This window comes from Nipponia nippon, unplaced genomic scaffold (genome assembly GCF_047370975.1).
Source record: "Nipponia nippon isolate SJK-2023a ecotype South Korea unplaced genomic scaffold, ASM4737097v1 scaffold_7, whole genome shotgun sequence".
NCBI lineage: Eukaryota > Metazoa > Chordata > Aves > Pelecaniformes > Threskiornithidae > Nipponia > Nipponia nippon.
In genome coordinates, this window is record NW_028262391.1 from 39,523,645 (window position 1) to 39,546,392 (window position 22,748).

General features: G+C 40.6%; 1 protein-coding gene across 4 annotated transcripts in view; it reads left to right on the forward strand.

Moving 5' to 3' along the window:
• Positions 1–22,748, forward strand: part of MYLK3 (myosin light chain kinase 3) — a 50,157-nt gene that overhangs the window by 11,971 nt on the left and 15,438 nt on the right. For 2 of the 4 annotated variants that reach the window (XM_087738989.1, XM_087738988.1), the window contains exons 2-3: positions 18,083–18,173; positions 19,474–19,912. In XM_087738989.1, the coding sequence (XP_087595115.1) occupies positions 18,083–18,173; positions 19,474–19,912 (530 nt within the window). Of the gene's footprint in view, positions 1–13,899; positions 14,588–17,030; positions 17,097–18,082; positions 18,174–19,473; positions 19,913–22,748 lie in introns of those variants that run through there. The other 2 variants (XM_087738990.1, XM_087738987.1) reach the window with 2 other exon arrangements.

Sequence of the window (22,748 nt, forward strand, 5' to 3'; positions counted from 1 at the left end):
CTCCATTGCTTGCTTGATTATTTCAGGGGAGAGTGCATGTGCACTCATCCTGTGGTAAAACACGCTTCTATTTTGATTTAAGCAGCGAAGACGTGGCCCATGCTAAGCCCAGATACTGCTGTCCGAGATGCTTGTCCATCTGCTTAAAGGCCACCGGTCCGTAGTGAGTGGCTGTCATTTTTTACACCCATACCTGGTGAGATTCAGGTTAATATGAGATCGCTTGTAGCTAGTACTTAAACAGAGCTAATTCTACTGCAGCTTGTTGGCAGAGTGGGAAAGGAAGGCACAGCACAGATGAAAATTGAAAGTAGATTTGCTTCTACTGCTCCGGAACTGACTTTACTTCTTAGGCCATCCAGCATCTTGGTATCTGTTGTCTTTGTATATTTGTAGGTTTGTACTCTACTGACACAATTTTATAGGTAAGAACTCAATAAAAAAAAGAGTGTGTTTTACACAGGGCAAAATAAAAAGGAATTCATTAGTTGAGGACCAAATGTGTGAGGAGGGACATCATTTGGGTGCATTATGGCTGCTTATTAATCTAACTGTGTAGGTAGAAAAAAAGATCAAGATTCTAAATCTAGGGGTTCACAAATATGCCTACGTGGACTTCGTGGCAACATACATTTGTGTGAGTACTTTTGTTTGACCATAAGGTATTTTACAGACTGAAGTGAATCGCTCTGTGTGCATAGCATCAGACTGTCAGACAGTGCTTGAAGGCATAAATAGGTATGTGAATTCTGATGGAGGATGAATATTTGTCCTTTTTTGTCTGTTCTTTTGTTCCCTCTGTTCCTATGTTATCGCTTAAGAAATAAAAGAAATGCCCACGTGTATAAGAATCATGTTATGTTAAAACAAATATCCTGCAGCAGTGAGCAGTGTCACTGAAAAAAAGAGCAGCGTCAGATAAATGACAGTCTTGTCACTGCTTGGCTGAAGCAAACATGCTGTCCTTAAGTTACAGCTAAAGCAAAGTTAAATTGGGCAAAAATAAGCTAAGCAAGAGAGAAATGCGAAGAAGGGACTCTAGTGACTCAAGAGATTTGGCTGTCATCTTCTGTTGTTTCCATGCCTTACAGTAGCTGTTATCAGTAATTCAGGAAGTGAGCTGCTGGGATACGGATGGAACTTAGTCCTGCTGATAAGGAAGTGAAATGATTGAAATGCCTGCTGTAGTGTCAGATAAGATGAAATGCCTAGTTTATCTCACAAGCAGAATTGTAGCAAGATCCAGGGAGGCTGTGCAGCTTTATTCAGTAAAAGGCTTCGGGCTACCTGGGTGACCACCATACAAGCCAAACAGGATGGGAACTTTATATCAAGAATCTTCCCTGCACAGATCCCTTCGTTTGAGCATGGGAGGATTTTGTGTTTCTGATTACATAAAGAGATTTACGGTAAGGGACTCCTTAGTGTTTTATTGTGAGCCTAGTTAGAAAGTAAAAACTTTCTAGATGGCGCAGCATTGGTTTCTGTGCCTTTTGTAAAGTGCTATGTGTGTTTGACATTCTTGGCCAGGTTGTGAGGTCTGTTGGCTTGCAAAACACCTGCCGATGTCAAGGAGGTGTTTCTGAAATGATGAGTGCAGGCTTTGCCTTTGTAAATAAGTTTATATTTTGTGAGAGCCTTGGCACATTAAAACTTCTATTCTAAGTGGTATATTTGTAGTATAGGATGCCAGACTGCCATTCAGATTACGTGGAGGTTGGTTGTTACAGCTTTTTGCTTTAGTTGTCATATGTCTGAGACTTTTAAGACAATGAATCTGTCGGGCAGGCTCACACTGAGGCGATTTAATGAGGAGCCAAATTCTGCATCGACCTGTAGTAAAAGCAGTGCAATCAACTTGAATGCCAGGCGCTCAATACTTCAAATGCGTGCCCTGTGGCAGTACTTAAAAGTTGTGAGATCAGAACCCCATTGTGCAAGGGTCTGAGGAAACAGAGCAAAAGAGATTCTGCCTGTGAAAGCTTAACCACTGATCGACAGACGGCAAACCCTGCAAGAGGAGAGAGATGTAGAGATGTCACTGGTGGAAGAGAGAATAGGGATCTGCTTTTCTACCATTACAAGCTATTCATCAAACCACACTGTGTTTTAATGCCATCTGTGGAGCTAAGCTCCGGTTGCTACAGTGGCAGGAAGTCTAGGGAAACACTATTTCTGTTTTCTTCAGTTTGTTTGCGTTTGCCTGCTTTTTGAGTTGCTGAAAAGACTATTACTATCCAGACAGAAGCAGAAAATGGACTTAAGCAACCTTAAAAAGAATGCCATGTACATATAATACAGTTCAAGTAATTTAAGAAAAAAAAAGTTGTAGGAATTGCATTTTAAATGAGAATGGATCAGATTGTTGTGGGGTTTTTTAGGGCTGTTTTCTTTCAAAAATTTGAAGAAAGGATTTCCTCATGTATTTTGCTCAATACTAGCTCTAATGAGCTTTCTTAAAGAGTTTATATTTGTAATCATTTAGTTTTATCTTCAAAGAGCCAGTGGAGTAACTGAACTAAATCACCAGTGATAAACCAAATTCTGGCCCAGTTGAAGAAAATAACAAAATTTCTACTAATTTCAACAAGTAGGATCTTGTTCCAAAGCCTCAAATTAATCTAATATAATATGTAGTGGATTTAATATAGCCAACAGTACAATATGATTTTCTGGATATCATTTATTGCATAAGAAACAGAATGGCTCAGAAGACTAGATACATTTCATACCCTTCTGGCCACATGATTTATTGTCTATTTATGGCAACATAGCAAAAAAAAATTCTGATCTATTAATTTAATTGAATATACTACTCAACTGTTCTTCATGTAAATTGTTGATGTTCAACTTTTTTGTTAAAGAAAGGTATTAAGCAGCCTGAAATACATGCAATTTTCTTTTGCTTGTTCCTGGAGGAATGCAAATGAAATATTTCAGGAAGGACTGCAGAAGGTGGCTTTAGAACCACCAAAGCAAATGATCAGGGTCTTTTGGACTAGTCATGTCTTGGGGGAAAAAAGTCAGTACTGCAGTTCTCTGTCTACATGGCATTCTGTGGCTTGGCTCTGTGCAGAGCAGAGTTAGTATTTTGCAATAATATGAAGGCTATAATGAGATTCAGAATATCTTGTTTCTCTGTAATTGATCTGTTGGGTGACTGAGTAATTCTTTCATATTCATTGCTTCAATTTCCCTTTCTGTAAAACTAGTCATAAATGATACTTCTCTTCTGAAAACATGTTAAGGTCCACAGGTAAAAGCTATCTTGGATTTAGTTTGATTTATTGGTTTTCCTAGTCCTCAGTGAACTAAGAATCAAGCATAACTTTGTTTTGGGTGTCTTGCATTGGATTACATCACTCTGGCCAGCTTACCAAACTCATTATGTTTATCGCTTGGAAGATCCTTCTTTGCTTTATTCACAAACCTGGCACTCAAATTCATTTTTGGAGAATACAAACAGCAGAGAAGCATATAAGGATAAATAGGGTCTTGGACCATGTGTGCAGTTCTTGCTAAAGTTGGTGAGAACTGCTCTAATCTGTAAGTTTAATATTAATCCTAGTGAGAGCCCTCTTCTCCCATGTAGAATGGCAGCCTATAAGCTGGGTTTGAGCCTGTTCCAGCAGGAGCTGATGAGTGTACGTACACTTCTGATTTCAGTGGTAGCAGTGTGGAACCTGTTGTTTGCATGTTTGTTGACTGTAGTCTTTCTGGCACAGTACTTGATGAGCTGCTTGCTTGTAAGTGGCTGGCTCAGCTGACCCTGGTGTTATGGAAGGACTCATAACACTAGGCAGCTCTGTGAGCAGTGGCCTGTGTTTACAGATTGCTTGGAAATTTGTGTTGTTGCTCAGATGTACAGTGGAGGGTGTAATTCATGCTCAAGCAATAAAATGAGGCGGTTTGTGTTTCTGAAGTTAATCGGACTCTTTGTTAGGAAAGGCACTGATAGGAGTGTTCTAACATGTGCCTGAAGACCAAGTTGCCTATACTTGCTTCAAGCTTTTCCTTTCCATGAGCTGGACAGCCTTGATGTTCAAATGCTTTTAACCTTGGTGGTGCAGTTCTCTTTCTTCTGCTGACTTGCTGGAGCTGATTCTTATTTTAGGATGTGGCCACTTAATGAGATATCTGAAGTCTCCTGGTTCTTCACAGAAGCTAATCTTGATGCTCCTCTCCTAATTCTTGTCTGTGGTAGGGGGTTTGCATTCCACTGTCATTTTTTTGGGTAACATCTTACTGATTTTACTAGTCAGACTGATTTCTTCTGGGAGTCCTGTGTAGGGTTATTTGAAACTCCTCAGGTACTCTTGGTTCACATCTTGACCTTTGTCTATTTGTTTTTGAATGTCTTGCACTCCACAACTATTACCTTTGTTGTAATGTTCTCTTTGAACAGTTGTCTCCTGTTTTGTGTAGTTATTTGATGCTTGGATTACAGAGCTGCTGGGATAGGCCTGATGGAGACCAGACCCTGACACCTGCAATTCAGGCTCCTGCTTACCTGGGGAGTCACTCCTCTACTCAGCAGACCAGATCTGGGATCCCAGGCTCTGGGGCAGTCCATGTACTGCAGAGACCTTGAAACTACCATCCTTGGGTCCAGAGTCTTGGCAGGCTACATGCAGACTGCTATGGGGAGCTAGCAGAAAGGTGGACAGAGTGAAAAAAAAAAAATAAAAAATCAATGGAAGTAGTAAGCCACTTTGAAGGACTGGGACTTCTAGAAAAATACATGGTTGGAAAATTCCTGAGCATCTCAGTTGTTAACACTGTCTTCCCAGGCTTTGTGGGAACTCAAGAGAAAGATGGCATATGCTCCAATTTGAGTTTTGCACCACTGCATGGTGGTTTGCAGTCTAAATATATTCTATTGAGTATCCTTTCAGACAGTTCATATCCCAGAAACTAGAGTAGTAAACTATATATAGTCTCTGACATTACAAACCAGGTTTGTTTTCACCTTCTCCCATGGCTGAATTGAGATAGCAGGACCTTAGTAGGTCCTCCTGCTGTTGTCTTCTGTATTTGTGGTTCACCTTTCATTCTCTCATTTGTGTCCTCATTTTGGTGTTCAGGTTTAAGCAGTACATGTGCTTTCTGGCTCATCCAACTTATTTACACATGCCTCTGACTTCAGGTATGTACTGTCCTGAATGCTTCTGTTCAGAGACCTGATCGCTTCCAGCACTGTCATTGCATGCTCACTGGTATTGTATGAGGGTGGGTAGAATTAAAAAGAAATGCCCTTTTTCTATAAATAGCTCTGTTCTGGATATCTTCTTGGTGAGTTCCTGGTCCCAGTTTCAGCTGAAGTCCCCCAGAATCTCAGTGTGGGGAGCTTCAGCTTCAGGGTCCTGGTTAATTTTCAGCACCTCTTTAGGCATTGGCACAGCTTTAATTGCATCTTCCTTGATCCCTCTTGCTATAAAAAGAAAATAGTCAATCACCAAATTTGTAGCAAGCTGAAGTTCTTGTTTCTGGGTTTGCTTTATACAGAATTATCAGTCTTAGGGCCAGAAAACATTGGTGCAAGTTATCAAATGGCTGACTGGGTCATCCTGCTCTGCACGACTGTTCTTACCATGGCTGTCAGTGCTCCTTTGTCTTGGTCAGCCAGGTAGAAAGCTGTCAGTCGTTGCTGTGGGGCATTGAGTTTGTTTCAGTGCACTTTCCTCTGGGTTATGGTCAGTGCAGAATTTCATAACATCCACTCTTCATCAGATTCAGTTTCTCTAAACTTTTGCAAAATTTTCCTGTCCCTCCTTTTGTGGCTGAACAAGAGCCAGGGACCTCTGTATTCCACCATTTTCATGGACTGTATGTAGACTCTTGCCAGCTGTAACTTGCTGTCCCAGTGCTCACCTCTCTGCAGAGTATTACTGCAGTCTTTTCAGCGTCCTGCCCAGCATTTTAACTACTCTCCTCATTTCTGACGCTGAGGAGATCTTGATGTGCTGTTACTAGATGTGTGGCTGGCACTGCCCCACTGCCCTTTAGTGACAGCTACTCCTGATATCAACTAATACGAAATCCAAACCATTTATGTCCTGGATCTTTTATCAATAGTGTTACTTGCTTGCTTTCCTCTGAGTGACTTTGCTTTACGGTGCCAGCACTTGGTGCTGTTTTTCGAGTCTAATGCTGCTTATCAGTGTATCTGGGTTTGCACTACAACTGTCTCTGCAATGCACCTGGAGATGAATTTGTCACTGATCTAACAGCAGAATTGCAAAATTGACGATTTAGTAGTTTTAATTCAGGAGCTTCTTATGCGTGCGGAGAACCTTGTATGTGGTTGTTTAAAATTAATACTCTGGAGTCTGCTGGCTGTTGATTGAAGGTAGCGAGGTGGTTCAGAAGCAAAACTGCCTCAGTTCTGATAGAAGCACTAGGGGGTACTTACTGTTCTGGGAGTGAAAATGGCTGCTCCAAGTGTGCTGTGGATTTCTGTTTTTACTAGATATTTGTACTGAGATACCAACTGCAGATGGAAAAATGGATCACTGTGCTTAATCATACCACTGGGGCCCTAACTCAAGGCTTCTAATTCACACCCAACTGTTCTTAAACTATTTGCTTTAGAGAGAGAAAGTTTAAAATTCCTTGCTCTGGAAAGCTTGATGCCTGTTGTTAGCTGCTTTCTGCGATTTCACTGGCATGCGGTATAAGTTTCTTTTAGACGAGCTTTTCCGTAGATGACGTTCTTTCGTTTGTTTCCTTTACCTTTCGTCCAACTTGATGAAAGCCATTATAAATTTAGCTGGAGATCTTTTGCACATCTGAAATGGATGCAGCATTTTTTGTGTGTTTGTTTTTTTTCCGGACGTTTAAACATTCACCTAAAGGAGTACAAGTAGCTTTTCTGTGAGTATTTGATTACTGAGAAGAGTTTGCAAAACCACCAGTTTTTGTACCCAAACTCTCTTACTCTGAATCCTTTTCAAATCAGAGTTTGTGTTGAGACTAAGCCTGAACCGATAAAGCTATTCCTGTGTTTGTGAATGACGTCAAAGCAAAATGTCAGAGAGATCTAAATCAGCAGGTGAATATAGCACATAACAGACTTCATTATAGGACAGATGACTATTTACTTGATCTAGAATTTCCATAACATGGTGTTCTGGTTATTAGTGGGAAATAGCAATGTCAAGGAGTGTTCTTACTTAAAAAAATTAAAAATCCCTCCATTGTTAGGTTCCTGTAAAGACCATTATTAGCAAGGAACACTGAGCACAGTACTTGATGTTTGTTGTACCACAATGGCAACTGTCAGATAGAAATGTGAGAGAGAAACAAATCAATAACTGAGAGTCCAGCTTGCACAAGACCTGAAACGATGGCACTAGCTGCTTTTGCAAGCGCTTGGGAAAAGTTTCCAAAAGTGTGTGTCAGTAGCCAAGGCACGCTCAAGTCCAGTCAAATGGTTTGCGAGTGGCTGGAGGCTGCCCCTGGTGTGGCCGCCCATGAACACTTCATTCACTTAATTCCAGTGCCATCTGACATGATTTGAGGTGCTCGTGTGTTTTACCTTTCAAACACTTAAACCTATGCAATGTAAAATTGTGCTTGAGGTGGTCCTACTTCAGTCAGTAACTATGAAGGCCAGGAGGGTAGTTGGGGGAACAGTATTATCGCCTTTTAACTTTGGAAATACGAGTGGAGGAGCCAAGAAAATAATTGGATATATTCTTATGGCAGTTGTCAGTTGTGGCGTCGAGAAGGGTGAAGTTGGAAATGATGGTTACAAGTTAGCAAGTTAGTACAGCTCTGTGTGTGCATTTTTGTGGTAATTTTTCAAACTCGAAGCTGAAAAGATCTCCTGAAGTAGGAAGGGAACAGAAGACAACATAAAGCACAGTGGAATTTGGTGATTGTCATCTTCTCAAACAAAAAGCGTGTTGCTGGCAAAGTGGAGACTTTTCTGAGGGATTTGATTTGAAGCCAGTCAAATTTCAAGTCAGCAAGAACGATTGTGCTGGTTTCGACGTGTTTTGGAGCGAACTCTGGATTATGTAAGTTTTTTTTCTGAAAAGTTGACTGTCTGGAAATAACCCTTTCTTATGCAACAGATCTCTTACCTGTGTATTTATACCGAGAGGCCTATCACATCACTTCAGTGACCAGAAGTTGCTTTTACTGGTTTTATTCCTATTGGCATTACTGCACAGCCAAGGCTACTCTTCTACATTACATTAGATCCCTACTGACTTACACTTACTTGTACCTGAGCAAACTGCCATAGACACAAGAGCTTTTGGGAGGTGTAAAAGGTGCTTTAGGGTTCTCTGCTGAGTGCCTAGTAGTAGTGAGAAAGCATCTTGCAAATGAGAGGCTTCTTGAATCCAAGGGTAGTTTTTGTGGCTGACTGTTAAAATCAGCAGGCTTTACAAGGAACTGACTGTGTTAGATATAAAATCACTAAAATGCAGGGAAAGCAGAACAAGCAACAGGACTTTTCTGTTCAGTTTCCAGAGGAGGGCTCTTTGTTGGAGGGTGTGGAGGAGTGGGAGGGTGAATCATTACCACCACACCAGAGAAACATTACTGATGACCACCCTTCTGGTCCAAGTTGGTAAAATAGTTTAGTAGCTGCTTGGATTTAAAAAAAAAAAAAAAGTTTGAAAGAATGAGAATTAAAAGTAATGAGACAACTTCTTAATGTAGTTTCTGTGGGTAACAGACTTGGTGGTGAGAATAAGCTCTGGGGTCAAGTGAGTGAATGTGGATGGGCAGCAGGTGCTCTCTTGGCCTCCTGAGAGGCAAAGTAACCTGGAGGAAGGACTTAAAGGTTCTTGTTAAGCCATGTGGGCAAATGGTAAACAGTGTTATCTAGAAATCTCATCACTTTGATGTAAATGAAATGTCATAATTGATCTGTTCAGCTATCTGCTGTCAGCTGCTTGTCAGGGGTGCATTACAAACTACACATGGTCTCAGATTCATTAACCTATCATTAGCTGTGCCACTGCCTAGGAGCATTACACTTAGATTCAGTTGTTTGAAAAAGAATAAAACAGAAGGGGGGAAGAAGTCAGGACTTGCAAGAGAGTGTTTCATAACCTACTGCGCTAACAGTTTTCTGTCGTTACATATATAGAAAAAGAAAAAAAAATAATTTATATAGCGATTGTTAAGATTTAGTTGATATACTACAGTAACATTGTACTCTTGTTAGCTAGGCAATATTGAAATGTATCATGCCAGGGTCACTTGGGGAGACTAATAGTGCTTTATAGACCATTTTACTGTGCAGGTGGATTTCAACCAACAGCCGACATTAGTAATCTGTTACAATGTCAGGTTCTTGGCCTTCTGAAGCAGGTGTGGGCCAGTTCCTAGTACACCACCAAATATGGCACATGGACATCTCTTGTCTGATCTCAGCAGGAAACCCAACTATTGGACTAGATAGACTTACCCAGACTGTATGGCTATCCTGCCCTTGGACGTTATTCTTCTAAATTAGAGTCAGTGCCCACTTCAGTGCTTGCCATTTGTCATGAGAATTGGTCTCTTGCTGCACCATTATTCTGTGGACATGATTTATTACCTTTCATGTGTCTAGGAAACATGCTATTCATGAGAAGTTACTCGCTGGTGTAGGGCTTAATTTTTCAAACGTTTAGATACCCTAAAAAAGCTTAGCTACCCTTTCATTTGCTGGGGGGAAAACTAAGAGGTGTGTGTTTAATGAGCTGCAGCAACTAGATGTAGATTAGGTAGATTTTCAGTATAACTTTTAATAGTTGACAGCTGGTTTCAAAATATGTAAAGGATATTTATTAGTATTTTTTTGCCTGATTAGTGTTTAACAGATGTAGCCAGATTGTTTTGAGCTTATCTGCTGTTTGTTTTTTTTTTTTTTCTTTTTATAAGCTCGTGATGTTTTACCACATCTCCTTAGAACTGTGTTGCATTGCAACCATTGCAAACTTCTCCCAAAGCCCCCAGGTTCTCTATAAAACTTTGGCTTTGTTTCGGCCTTTTAAAAAGGTTATTTTTTAATCTACCTACATATTTTCAGCCATCTCCAGTTTTACTATGATGTTGGAAGCAGTGCAATAATCTAATGAGATGATCTGTTTGAGCAGCTGGTTTTAACCTCTGTGACATTTCTTGTTTGGGATATAAGCCTCTGCTGTCACTTTAGTGCAGGCTGGAGATGTTTTTATTTTTTTATTTTTTGTTTTCTCTTCACCCCATCTTTGTGTGTGTTCCTTCCTTCGGGTCAGAGCTAGCAAGGAGGGATCATAACTGAACTGCCGTATCATAGATTCTTTGTTTTAAATGTGATTTTTTTTTCTCTTGTTTTTTGACATCTCTCTTTCACAATTGGGAGAGTGTGGGGGGTTGAAGCCAAAGAGGAATAAACTCGCATTTTCCTCTTGAGAATAGAGGTGTCTTTGGCATCATCAGTTCAAGGTCACTTGCAGTGCTGGTTCTCTAGCATTTATGTTCCTTTTCTCTGGCACTCCTGAGATACTTGATAGCTTGGAGATATTTTAAAGGCGTCCTAGACATTCATTTCAGTTCAGCTCGTAATGGAATGGAGGTAGTTGCCTACACACTTCAGATCACAGTGCTTGTTTTTTGTTACCTGGAAGAAATAAGCAGAAATCCACAGGAGACCCATTATCATCAGAAACTTTATTCAAGTTATGTCCAGACTGTGATGGAGTGTCGTGACTCACCAGTTCGTTTTGCCAATGACACCACGGGGTGACTGAGCATAGCTCTGCAATCTACAGAGGTCCTGCAAGATTCACGGGTGTTTGTTGCTCATACAACACTTCAAGTTCTTCAGATGTAATTTGGGGAGCATTGAAGATGAAGCGACATGTGTTGCAGTATGTAATGCAAAATCTCATTATAAGCAATAGCTCCTCACAAAGAAAAAGTGAGTTTAATAGGCTATTGCATTTGTTCCAATAACTGTACTTTTTCGTGATGTCTAAGGATGGATATGCTGTGATCTGTAACATGGACTCAGTCAATTTAGGATTTTTCTCTTATTTTTTCAGTAAGTATTGAAAGGCTTGAGACTGTCAATGGAACTGAATGCTCTCTTCAGGCTGCTCAAGCAAGATGCAGACATTGGGCACTAAATCAATGTTCTGAACAAAAATTGCCTTCTGTTGTAATTCAAAGCAAAAGAAATAAAAGGTTTTTGCCAGTATTTGAGCATATTACCATCCTGAAGACAAAACAATCAGATCTATTGGAGCCATTTTTTCTTTTTGTGTGTTTGCCAGCAGTTCAAAAGGGGAGAGAGAGGAGGAGGAAATTAGAAGAAAAAAAGCAAAGCTGACCTTCATAACTTTGACAGATGTTTAAAACTTCTCACTGTGGGCCAAATGATGTTTCCTTCTTCTCTGTCCTTCATCCCACCCATAATTTTGCAGTTGCTTATGGATGCACAGTACGATGTAAGTAGTGTTATAAGTCGACCAGCTGTATCTGAGTAGGAGGCAGTTTTTACTATATCTTCCTTGTATGTACCTCAGACAACACTAGCAAGGAATATTTGCTGCACGTAGCAAGAATTCTCCACAGTGCATTATTTTACATATCTCACAGTGGACGGTGTGCGCGTAGGTATTAGGGGGTGAAATCTGTTCCATATAGCTGGAATACACAGTCCGTGTGGCTCAGTCCGGAGGAGGAAGAGATGGTTTGTGCCCCTTGAGTTGTAGTCAGGCAAGGCTGCTTGTGTAAACTAATATAAATTCAGAGATTTCCTCTTTGGTTTTTTGAAGTCTCCTTTTTTGTTTTACACAGCACTTACCATTAGAGTCTGTTGTATGTGAGGAAGATTAAATAATCAGAGTTATACGAGTAATAACACTAGTAAATAACAATGGGGCAGCGTTAATGCTTTTGGCTCTCAATCATTAAATAATTAAGAAGGTTCAAGATTTCAAAAGACTCCCATTTGCCCACAAACAAACACAGAGCCCAGTTGCGCACTTTTACTGTGCTCGCATTGTTTCACGACTGTGCGTGCTGTGCCTGTAATAGCACACTGATGGTGGCAACTTAAGTTCGAAGTATGCAACTGTGGATGACTTTCTGTGGCTAGGTTTCCTTATTGAAATATTTGCTGCAGGTTGTCTAAATATAACAATCAAATGACTCTACCTTTTTCTTTTTGTCCCTAAGAGGACAGCATTCAGCTGCTACTCTTGATTTAGTAAAAATGTTGGCTGTTTTGATTATTTGTCATCAAGCATGTTTGTAGGCTTGAAATAATTAATTACTTAAAGGCATTTGGCTGAAAACTCTCATTCTTTAAATGCAGTAGCAGAATTGCAGAGCTTTTATTGCCAACATCCTATACTTTCAAGATAGAGCTGTATATTTTACTGCATTGTATGCTTGATTATCGAAATAAAATTATATGGGGTATCATAAAACTTATGCCATACTATCCTGGACCACTGTGAAAATACCAGTGACTTTAAAATATTTTTTTTGATCAGGAGAAGAGACATGGCATGAAATGCTGACTCATCAGCTTTCACAAGCCAAGTTTTCTTCTAAAGTCATTGCTTGGTATTCAAACTCTCCCTTGAAGGTGATGAACAGTCCAAGTATTAAAGCTTTTGGTGTCTTTTGTAAAACCAGTTATGGGCCTCTAAATGATACAGAACCACCAGGTTGGCTATAATTATTTGGTGGCCTTGGTAGACATAACAAAATATTTTTTTATTGTAAAGGTAAAAAACCTTGTCTTACAGAAGTGGCAAGGACTTAACATATTCTTGAGAGGGTAATTTTAATGCTGCTACTAGTCTGCAGTGAGTAGAGGAAGGATTTTAATTTCTAGACTATCCTATCTCATACAGCAAATTCACTTAAGAATTATACTTTCTTCCCATATGCCCCTTCCAAAAAATAAGGAAGGGATTGGAGACCAATGGATGCCCGGTATCCCAAAGCCCATGGCTTTGATGTGGTTCCACTGTTCTGTTGCACCAGGGCTCCTGCGGCAGCAGGGTTTCCCCACCGCTTTCCCCCCCCCTACATACGTACAGCAGTGAAAGGGGACCTGGGAGAACTAGACGCAGTAGTTTGACACAGTGTCATGTCTGACATGGGACAAACTGCTTTCCCTCTTGATGCCATAATTCGTCCTCTGTGGAAGAGGACTGACTCTCATCCTGTGTTGTACTGTAAGGACACATTCATTAATGTTTCTAAAGCATTCAGAACTGTGGCAGTGGGGGCTGTGCAAGTCTAAAGTGACTACTTTTCTGTTCTCTAGTGACTGACTAATTTTTGTAGTAGACACACTGTGATTCAGAAGTGAAAGCAAGTCATTAACAAATCCTTTAAATGAGATGTATGATTTAATAATTTTGTTGCTAATAGTTGGAGTAATTCTGCTGTGCCTTCATGAAGATTTTTTTTTTCTTTACTCGGTTCACTTTCATAGCCTGGGAGAAAGATTTAATTTTAGAAGTTTCAGTTGACAAAGACATGCTGGTGCTAGATACGTATTTCAGATCCTTGTCATTGTACTCTATTTTTAAATTCAAGTGCCAGCCAACCTAAAGAGCACACCCTGTGTCTGCATCCGTGCTACAAAGCTGAATTCTTCCAAGCCTTAGCACAAGGCCACCGAATTTACTTTTGTATTTTTCCTGTTTAATGAAGAGAAATGCTCTAGCAAGTTCTTTTCATTATCACAGAACTAAAACTGGTCATAAAAACAATCCTCCCTCCAGAGGGGTCTGCTCAGGCATTGGCAATTGTTAAGATGTTTGCTTATCAACAGCCACTCGAGAGAGAATTTTAAATGGTTTTGTGACGTCAAGGAGGCCCAAGAAAATAAAGCCTGGTGCCAAATTACCTCCATTATTGAAAGCATGCAGTAAGAAATAGATAACACAGAAATAAATCTTTTGTGCAGTAGCTATCTCATGATATGCTCTAGCGACTCCAGTAAGTGAGGTTGTCTGGTATAGGAATAGCTAAAGAAGATGAACTTTCAGACCCTTACTTTCTAATTTATGATTAATGAAAAGCCAGCCTAATCTATCTGACATCCTGGTGTCTGGACAGAATGTCTGCGGGTAGCGTGGACCTTGCAGAGGGAAATGCCCTGACAAAGTTACAGCCTACAAAAGTGAACAATTTAAGTATGATGGACAAAAAACTGAATCTCTTGAATGAAAAGATGGACAAACTGTTGCATTTCCAAGAAGATCTGACAGGCAAACTGCAGCGAGTTAACAAAGGCATTGATGATGTAGAAAAAGGCATTACCAAGCTAACAGCATCCCGAGCAGCTCCTGATGAGACAGATGCAATGAAAAAAGGCCTAAAGGTATCGGACAGTACTCACCAGACTGATATCCAGAGCATATGCTCAGAAGTGCTGAAATTGATGAAAGCTGCCCAGCTAGATGCCTCGAAGCATAAGGAGAGGCTGGCAAAGATAGAAAAAAGGGTTGATACACTGGATAAAGTTATTACATTTGTGGGAGAAGTATTAAAAAATTCTAAAGTAGTGGATTTTATTCTCAAAGGCATTGTGCCCTGGAAGAAGGGGAGTCTGCTGGAAATCCTTGTTGAGGTTGGTTTTGTTTTACTTTTCTTCATGTTTTTCTTTATGATGTAGCAGGGCTTTAGGCTCTTCTGCCAATTTCTTGCATAATGTATAATTCGGGTTTTCCTTTCAGTATTGCTGTTACAGGTTACTGCTGTGACCTTTGAATTCAAATACTTGTGAATTGCAGGCCTCTTAAGGCGGAGACCAAGGCTCAAAATATGCCTTGCAGTCTTGTCTGAGGTTGCCGAAGCGTGCAAGGCAATCTTGTAACAAATATGAGGAGTAGATTGCTACTGTAAAGGAAAATTCAGCTTCTATCAGTGCTCGAAGATCAGCAATGTCATTCAAATTAGCGACTGAATTGAGGCCCTAGTGAAAAGTATGAGTAACATACTGGAAGCATTGTTTTTGGAAGAAGCTTCCATTTTCCTGTTCTGAACACAATGCCAGCTACTAAAACCTGTGCTGACTTATGGTCATATTACTGAGCAGATTTATGTGTCCTGAGACATCTAAGTTGTCTTCAGCTACATCTTTATGATGAAACTGTGACTTTTATCAACTCCATTGACATTGTTCACTCCTCAAATCAAATAGTTCTTGTGTTTGCAAGTTCCTAGAGATCAATTCCTAAGCATTTCTTAATTATTGAGGACCGTGAGGGAGAAACAGGCAAGGCAGGTACGCAGTTGATATGGAGTTTTGGAATCTATTAACATTGTTTTTAAAAGCTACAGGCATCTGGAATTAGTTTTAGCTAATGGGAGTTCTCAGTTTTCACTATGGCTTGTATCCCGTGGTGGGGAAGAAGGGGGGAAAACTGCAAGAGTTGGAATAGGTTTGTTCATTCCAAGAATCTCCTCGTACGTAGAGGCGTGATTACAGTAAGGAGAACTTAGCTCAAATGCAAATGTCCATTTGTATCTTAATCCAAATATTTTTCACCAAAATTGTAAAATGTTTTGGTGGAAGGTACACCTAAACTTTTGCAAGAACAGGGCAATGCTAGATGCTAGCATACTTTTTCAGGCTTTCCAAGTGCTCTCCTGGTCTCCCTTTTCAAGTGTCAGAGGCTGCAAGTGAGCTAGACTGCTAGGAGACAGAAGAATTTATAAAGAGTTTCCATTAGTGTTGACAACGATAAATCATACAATAGGAATCATTCTTAATTCTGGATAGAGATGAAGCTTGTACTTGCTTGCAGTTCCAATATCAGTTCTACAGTTTTTTGGAGAAATGGAAAAGTTTGATATGTTTTGGTTAAAGCTGCATTGTTACAGGTTACTGCCTGCAGTCACTGCAAAATGCCTGGAGACAGATACAGTCCTGTGCAGGATTTACACCTTGAACTGAACTGACAGTGCACAGTATGTCAGTCGCCAGGTGAAGATGAGTATAAAGATGATAAATTAATTTTGTTTCCAGATTGTCAGTTTCTAAGTGAAAAGAGCAGTAAGGAGGGATGTAAATAAATAAAGGGAGGTGATGCGAGGGATGCTGGAGGAATGTTTCACGTGGACTCAGCATACTGTCAGGACTAGTTGTCAACTACCCACTATGCACTGCCTCCTCATTGGCATTTGCAAAAGAGGAGATTGAAGCAGGTCAGAACTTCAGGTTTTATGGATAGGCGGATAGAGACTGAGAGGTGAAATGACCTGCTGTTGGTGGCCTGATGGACTAGGATGGGGCGGAGGTCTCTGTCCCAGGCTCTAACCGCTGCCTTGATTGTAGAACAGGCCATGTGTATTGGGTAAGCAGAGAGTTTTATGACTAACTCCAGTTTTGCAATATGACCGTGATTGTTCTCCTTTTTTCTTTCTGGTCATGAACAGTTTTTGAAATTGGAGCATAAGGTCAGTTATAAGACCTTAAGATATGCCTATACTTTGATCACCGGCTGCTGAGTGATATTTGACCTAGGCTTGAATTAGTGAGGTAGCATATGTACGTGACCTAGCTGGGGTAACAGGGAGCAAAGCATGGGTGAATTCAAAAAGAAATTGGCTTGCGCTGAGCCAGTGCTAACTTCGGTCTAGTTCTTGCAGCCTGTTTTGTGATATAGTGGTAGAGACCTGTCCAAAGAGCTCCACAGTTGCACTGGGGTTGCACACAAGAAGAATTTGCTACCTGCTTGTTTCTGTTTTCCAACCTTCGCTGTTTTGTAACAGTGTGCTGCTTATCATGGAACTGGCTCAGTGCAAGGTTACTCAGTATGGGGATGGGAGTGGGGAGGTCGTGTTTTCATTTCTGAGTGAAGCTGTTTGTTGATGGTGTGACAGCATTCCGGGGATGTCATGGGAATGCTTATGGAAGAAGTTGCGTGGGGTTGGAGTCAAATTAATAAAAGACTATGAACTGAGCTTCATAGGATCCAAACCTCTAACTTCTTATTTATAAAAACAAACAGATGGAAAAACCCACCAGCATTAAACTGTCACTTATCCAAGGCTTTCTTTGCATGTAGGATTTTGCAAGAATAATGTTCCCCCTGGTCATTGTTGCAGGTTTGCTTAGAGCTGTAATAAAAATGGTAATGATTTTTTATTACTTGTACTCTTTGGGTGTTTTGGTGTTTGGAAGGCTGGGGAGGAGGGGGAGCTCTCTTTTGGAATCTATATGGTTGGAGCATGAAAAACTTAATCCTTAACCGCTTTTACTAACAGATGAAGGGGGTGATTTGCAGCAGTTTTGTAATCAGAGTTATCTGCAGAAATATTTTAAATGTTGCTTATTTGCTTGTACAAATAAGGATAAGAGGCTGCTCATCACTAGATTTTAACTATATGCCAACCAAGAAATACGTTATACCTTTTCCTGTTTTTGTGTAATGCTTTTTGCTAAATCTTAGTTATTTAGTTTTAATTTGATTACAAATGTATTGCTGTGTAAAGTGTTTAGTGGTGCTATTACAAAATATCCCTCCTCTGTGCTTTCTTAATTGATGAAAGAAATTTGCTTAAAAATAAAAATCTGCTGCGAAAAGACATTGAGTCTGTTTTTAACCATGCCAAAGGTGACATGTGTAATGTAAAGTACATGCACAAGAGTTACTGTAAAGCTAGAGGCTATTTTTTGGTATCACCTCTATCATAGCTCAAATCATGAATCTTTAGATGCCTTGAGACAAATATGTTAACAATATCTTCAGAGACTTTGCTTATCTTTCAGTCACCAGCCAAAAAGCAGCAGAAATACATTATCATTGCTTTTTCTAATCTCTCTCTCATGTTAAAAACCGTCATGGTTTTTAAGCAATATGAGTGAAGATGACAGGAGGCAAAATCTCTGACAGTCAAAATTTTGGAGAGCAGTGAGTATTATTCTGTCATCTTGTTTGCAAAAGCAGGGAGAGACTGGAAGAAGGGAGTAAACGCAGTAGTAACTAAAAAATAAGAAGATCAGAGGTGTTAGTGTCCATTTTACAGAGCCTGAATGCTTACTTAGTTGGAGGAACCTAGTGGGAAATAAACACCCTTGGCCGTAACTGTTATTTTTGTGTTCCCCTGTCATTTTTAGGCCAAAGATAAGCCTGAGGAGAGTGGTGCAAAACCTAAGCATGTGCTTAGTAACAGAGGAACCCAAACTGAAAGCAAGAAGCCTCTGGAAGGTATGTATCACTCCAGGCATGCCACAAGCTTTGACTCTAGAATGTGCAGCAGACAAACTGGAAATTAATAGCCTGCTATTTCCCACTACCTGAATTACTCAAACATAACTGGGTAACTTTGTCCGCCAGTACTGGGAGAATAGAGATGTTCTCACCTCCTCCACAAGAACATCTGTCCCTCAGATCAAACCCCACAAAACTGTAGAAGATAAAGAAAATTAAACAGCACCTTTGTTTGGCTGCACAGATTTTTTTTGCTTTGAAATTGCAGTGAGCTGAATTGAGAGCAGTACTTGTTTGGAGATACCACGAAGGTAGTGGCAATATCACATAGCAAACCTAAAAAATTCTTTTGCCTTAATGCATCTGAACCAGCCCTCCCTCCTCCCCCTCTCTGAAACAGGGACATGTTGACATTGGAAATATGTTTTTTTTGATCAGCAAGTTTCATTGCCATGTCAGGGCTAGATTCCATTTAGGATGCATCTGTCAGGGCATTGCCCTGCTACATCCATTATTAATGCCTGTGGAGTTGCAACAGGGGTGAACGTGATGTTGAGCAGGCCCTGTCATGTTGTCTTCACAAATTGCCAGTGAATCCTTTAAATTATGGATGAATCCCTTTTTAGCTTCATCATTTAGGAAGTGACAAAAATAAAGTAAATGGTTGGTCACAATTCTGCCTCAAAAGCAGCACTGGGTTGTGATGTAATCTCGGTGGCTGGTGACCTGTGTATGCTGAACCCTGAAAGAAGTTACCCTAGAAATTTCCGTTGTTAATATTCACAACCGTTGTAATGAGAAGGGGCTGAAAAACCTTCTTGTCCTTTTGTGGAAAATGAAAGATGCACTGTCTCAAGCCCTGGCATCCCCTGGAGTCTTGCTCCGTGCATTTCTGCAGCTCTAATCAGGTAGAGAGTGTATTGGGTTTAGGAGGGTTCTGGATGGGTCTGCAGTGCCTGAACGACCTGTTACGTTTGCCTTCGGAGTGATTTCAGATTTGAAAAGCAGTGAGCTGAGCCTTGCAGGTTTTTTGTTTGCTTTATGGAAATCTAAGTTCAATCTGTAACACTGCTGGAGAGCCAGCAGAGCAGTTGAACCTCTGATTAAGCCATGAGCATTAATAATGGCTGTCTCAAGCCTGCTGGTGTAGGGATTTTAAACCTTTCAGGGCATTTCTTGCTACTTTTCAGATGAGCGTAACTGTGTAGGTTATTTTGAATGGTGGGTTACTTTACTCCCTCTCTGTTTTGCTGTCACTTTTGTCAAGGATAGTTTGTTAATGGCTTATCTTATTCAGAGACAAAAAGCGGGAAAAAGCTGGATGAAAACAAGGGAGCATGTGAGAAGGTGAACGCTTCTAGTGCTGTAGCCCACAAAGCTGACTCCAAACCCCAAGTTAAAGAGACAGTGGCGCAGCAGCAAACAGTGGAAGGTGCTGGCAAAACACACAGCTCTAAGAGCTGTCAACAGCAAAAGGACATTGGTGTCAAAGCTTTGAATCAACACAACGGTCTTCCCTTCATAAATCAAGATCATGTAGGCAACCAAAATGTTCCTGCTAAAGCACTCGATATGGACAGAGCCCCACACCTAGATGAGTGCCACAGGCAGCTTGTTCATCAGAAACTCAGAGAGAATGAAAACAAACCTCCATCGTCGAGTGTGGCATCCCGGGAAGCTGTGCCCTCCGCAGCCCAGGCTATATCTGACACAGAGTGTGAAGTGACACATACCAGGTAATGGCCTTGTTGGTAGCTTTCTGTGTGATCTGAAACCATTTCATGTGTTAGAAGGAAAAAATGGAAAGCCAGGTCATTAAAGGAAGCAGCTCCTGCTAAGGCATGATCCAGGGAAAAAACAGCCATGCTAGGATAGGAATGGTGAGACCTTACAAATGGTTAAGGCAAAAAACTCAAAGTGGCAAGGGCCCTGTGTAAATTTATATGAAGCCAAGGAGTCAGAGGGCTAGATGTGTGGGAGATTTTTTTACATGGTTGGGGCTTCTGTCTGTTAGAGATCGAAAGGTGACAGCCCTCGTATAGCTCAAATAGTTGGACATTTATAAACCACTCGCTCCTTTCCAACTCCTCTGTTTCTATAACTGTGGGGGTGAAAGGAATTTGCGATATTTACTAGTATATGACAGAACCAAACAACTTGTTTCATTTGCTGTCCTCAGTGTTTTTGTGGGGTTTTTTTTATGCCTGATCACCTAAAGATACGACCAGATTGTTCATTTTTTAATCTCTATTAGCCTAATCTTTTCCTCCTATAGGTGTTTTGTAATGTCTTTAAGAATCCATTTCCTTTAGAATTATTTATTTAGGATTTTATTTTAAATCCATTTATTTAAATTTAAAAAAACACACACAACAAAAAACAACAAAAACCCACAACCAAAAACCCCCTACCAACCAAACTTCAACAGGTGGAAATTCTGTGGCAAATTTTAACTGCCGTGCCTTCTCTGTCTGGGCTGGTGGATATAAAGTTGTTTGTGTATGTGCGTACGTATGGGTGATAGACACACACATACGTATATATATGTATGTTACTTTGTGTGTGGAATTTCCCCATTGCTTATGTGTACACATTGGTGTCTGAAGCCCAGACAAGAGCATGATGCTACTTTTGTGTATGCGTACTTTAATTTGAAAACTTTGAATTTGTAGCGGTACTTGTGTATATATGGTGGATGCTTAAATCTTCCTGTGCAATGGGTACGTGTCTACTGAGATTACAGGACTCTTTTAAAAAAAAAAAAAAAAAAAAAAAAAAAAAAGTGAATGAAGAATAAATTACCAAAATGAATGAAAGTTGTCCTGATGTCAGCACATAGGCTTCACGAGGGAAAGGGTCATTGCAAAGGCTGGCACACTGGGATATTTTTCTCCTAAGAGGCTGAGTGTAAGGATGTGGCAGGAGAAAGGAGAAGCTTTCACTACTGTAACCTCTTTTCAAACAGTCAGGAACAACTTTGTGTATAGTTTATAGACATTATTACTTCCAAATTGGTTGCTGTAATAACACTAGGAAAAGGCGGACCTCCCTGTACTTTCCCTGCGGGTTTTAGGCTCTGGCTGGTGAACCATGGGCACTGTGCTTCAACGGCTGGAGCGGGTCGGTCCCAGCTGCCTGCTGGAGTGCTGCCTCGGAGGCTCTGCCTGTACCGTACTTTGAGGATGGCTCAAGGTGTTTGTGAAGCAGCGGAGGAACAGTTGCTGTTACCCCTTGGAAGTCAGTGCTGGTTGATCGTGATGTGCCAGGCAGTGAACCTGGAGATAGGCAGCAGCTTCTGGAGCAGCTGGCTGGTTTGGACAGGGGGATATATGAGCCCCAAAGACTTTGGTTTGGGGAGGAGGAAGGCGGACAGGTAACTGGAGGGCAGAACGTTGAGTAAACCCCAGGGGAAGCTGCAGCCTTCCTGCACAGGCTACCTGTTAACGCTTCTGTGTGTGAAGTCACACAAGGGTGGTAAACGCCTCTCTGAAATGAATGCAACTTTTAATGAAGTCTGTAAGCCCACGCAGAAGCATCAAAGGAACATTGTGTTCCCTTGCTTGGAGAAATGCCCAAGAGTCCTGCCGAGTTCAGGCTTGTCTAGATAGCAGTGGAAGTGTTTGCTCAGAGCTGTGTTCAGCTGCTCTGATAGCTCACTCCGGTGCAGCTTAGATTCATAGCACAACGCAAGGGTGTTAAAGGTGCTGAAAATGAGAAACTTCAGACTCTTGTTAGGCAAAAGCAGAAACGTTTTCTTTTATAACATCTCTTGTAATAAGGTCACTTCACTGAAAGAGGCAATAACTTTTGCAAAAATGAGTTACATTCTCTCCTAGACATTAGAAATTTTCTTTACTTGCTGTTGTAGAAAATCTGCTTTACAGCCTCACAAGTTTTGGTTCAGTCTCACTGAAATCAGACTGTGTGCTCGTGACAGTCGGAGCAGTAACAGTTGACTCAAAAAAACTATCACATGAATGTCTTTGATGGATTTTAGGAGCATAGAGAATTGGTTTTAACCCGTATTCTTTTTAGGCAACACAAGGAAAAGAAATTATTATACTTTTCCAGTAGCTAGAATGCCAAGGAAAACAGTATTGATGGAGTGAGAGAGTTTATGGAAGTTACATTTTTAACAGAAAGCTGTGGAAAGAATGCTATCCCATCAGAAGACACAAATACAGATGTTTGAGTGTGCAAGTCAGCCAGCTGGAAGAGAACTGGGATGGATGCAAACCTTTGGATTTGTAGAGCCGTAAGAGCCATCAGTCATTTAGATAATCAGCCTGTAATTTGTGAAGGCCATCACTATCCCCTCTCTGCCCAGATGAGTGACATTTTGTTAGACCAACTGTAATAGTTGCAGAAAGTGGGTAAACTTTCAAATGTGGGATTAACACTTTGCAGTGTGAGATATTTTGTGTTCAGCAGAAGGCAGGCATATACACAGATGAAGACACAGAAGAAGCATCAGCATGCTTTTTGGTGCTCTTCCCTTAGGGCTGTGAGTATTTCCTAAGAGGATTAATATGGTTAGATTTCTTTAATAGTGTAGAAATCTGTGGTTTCAGA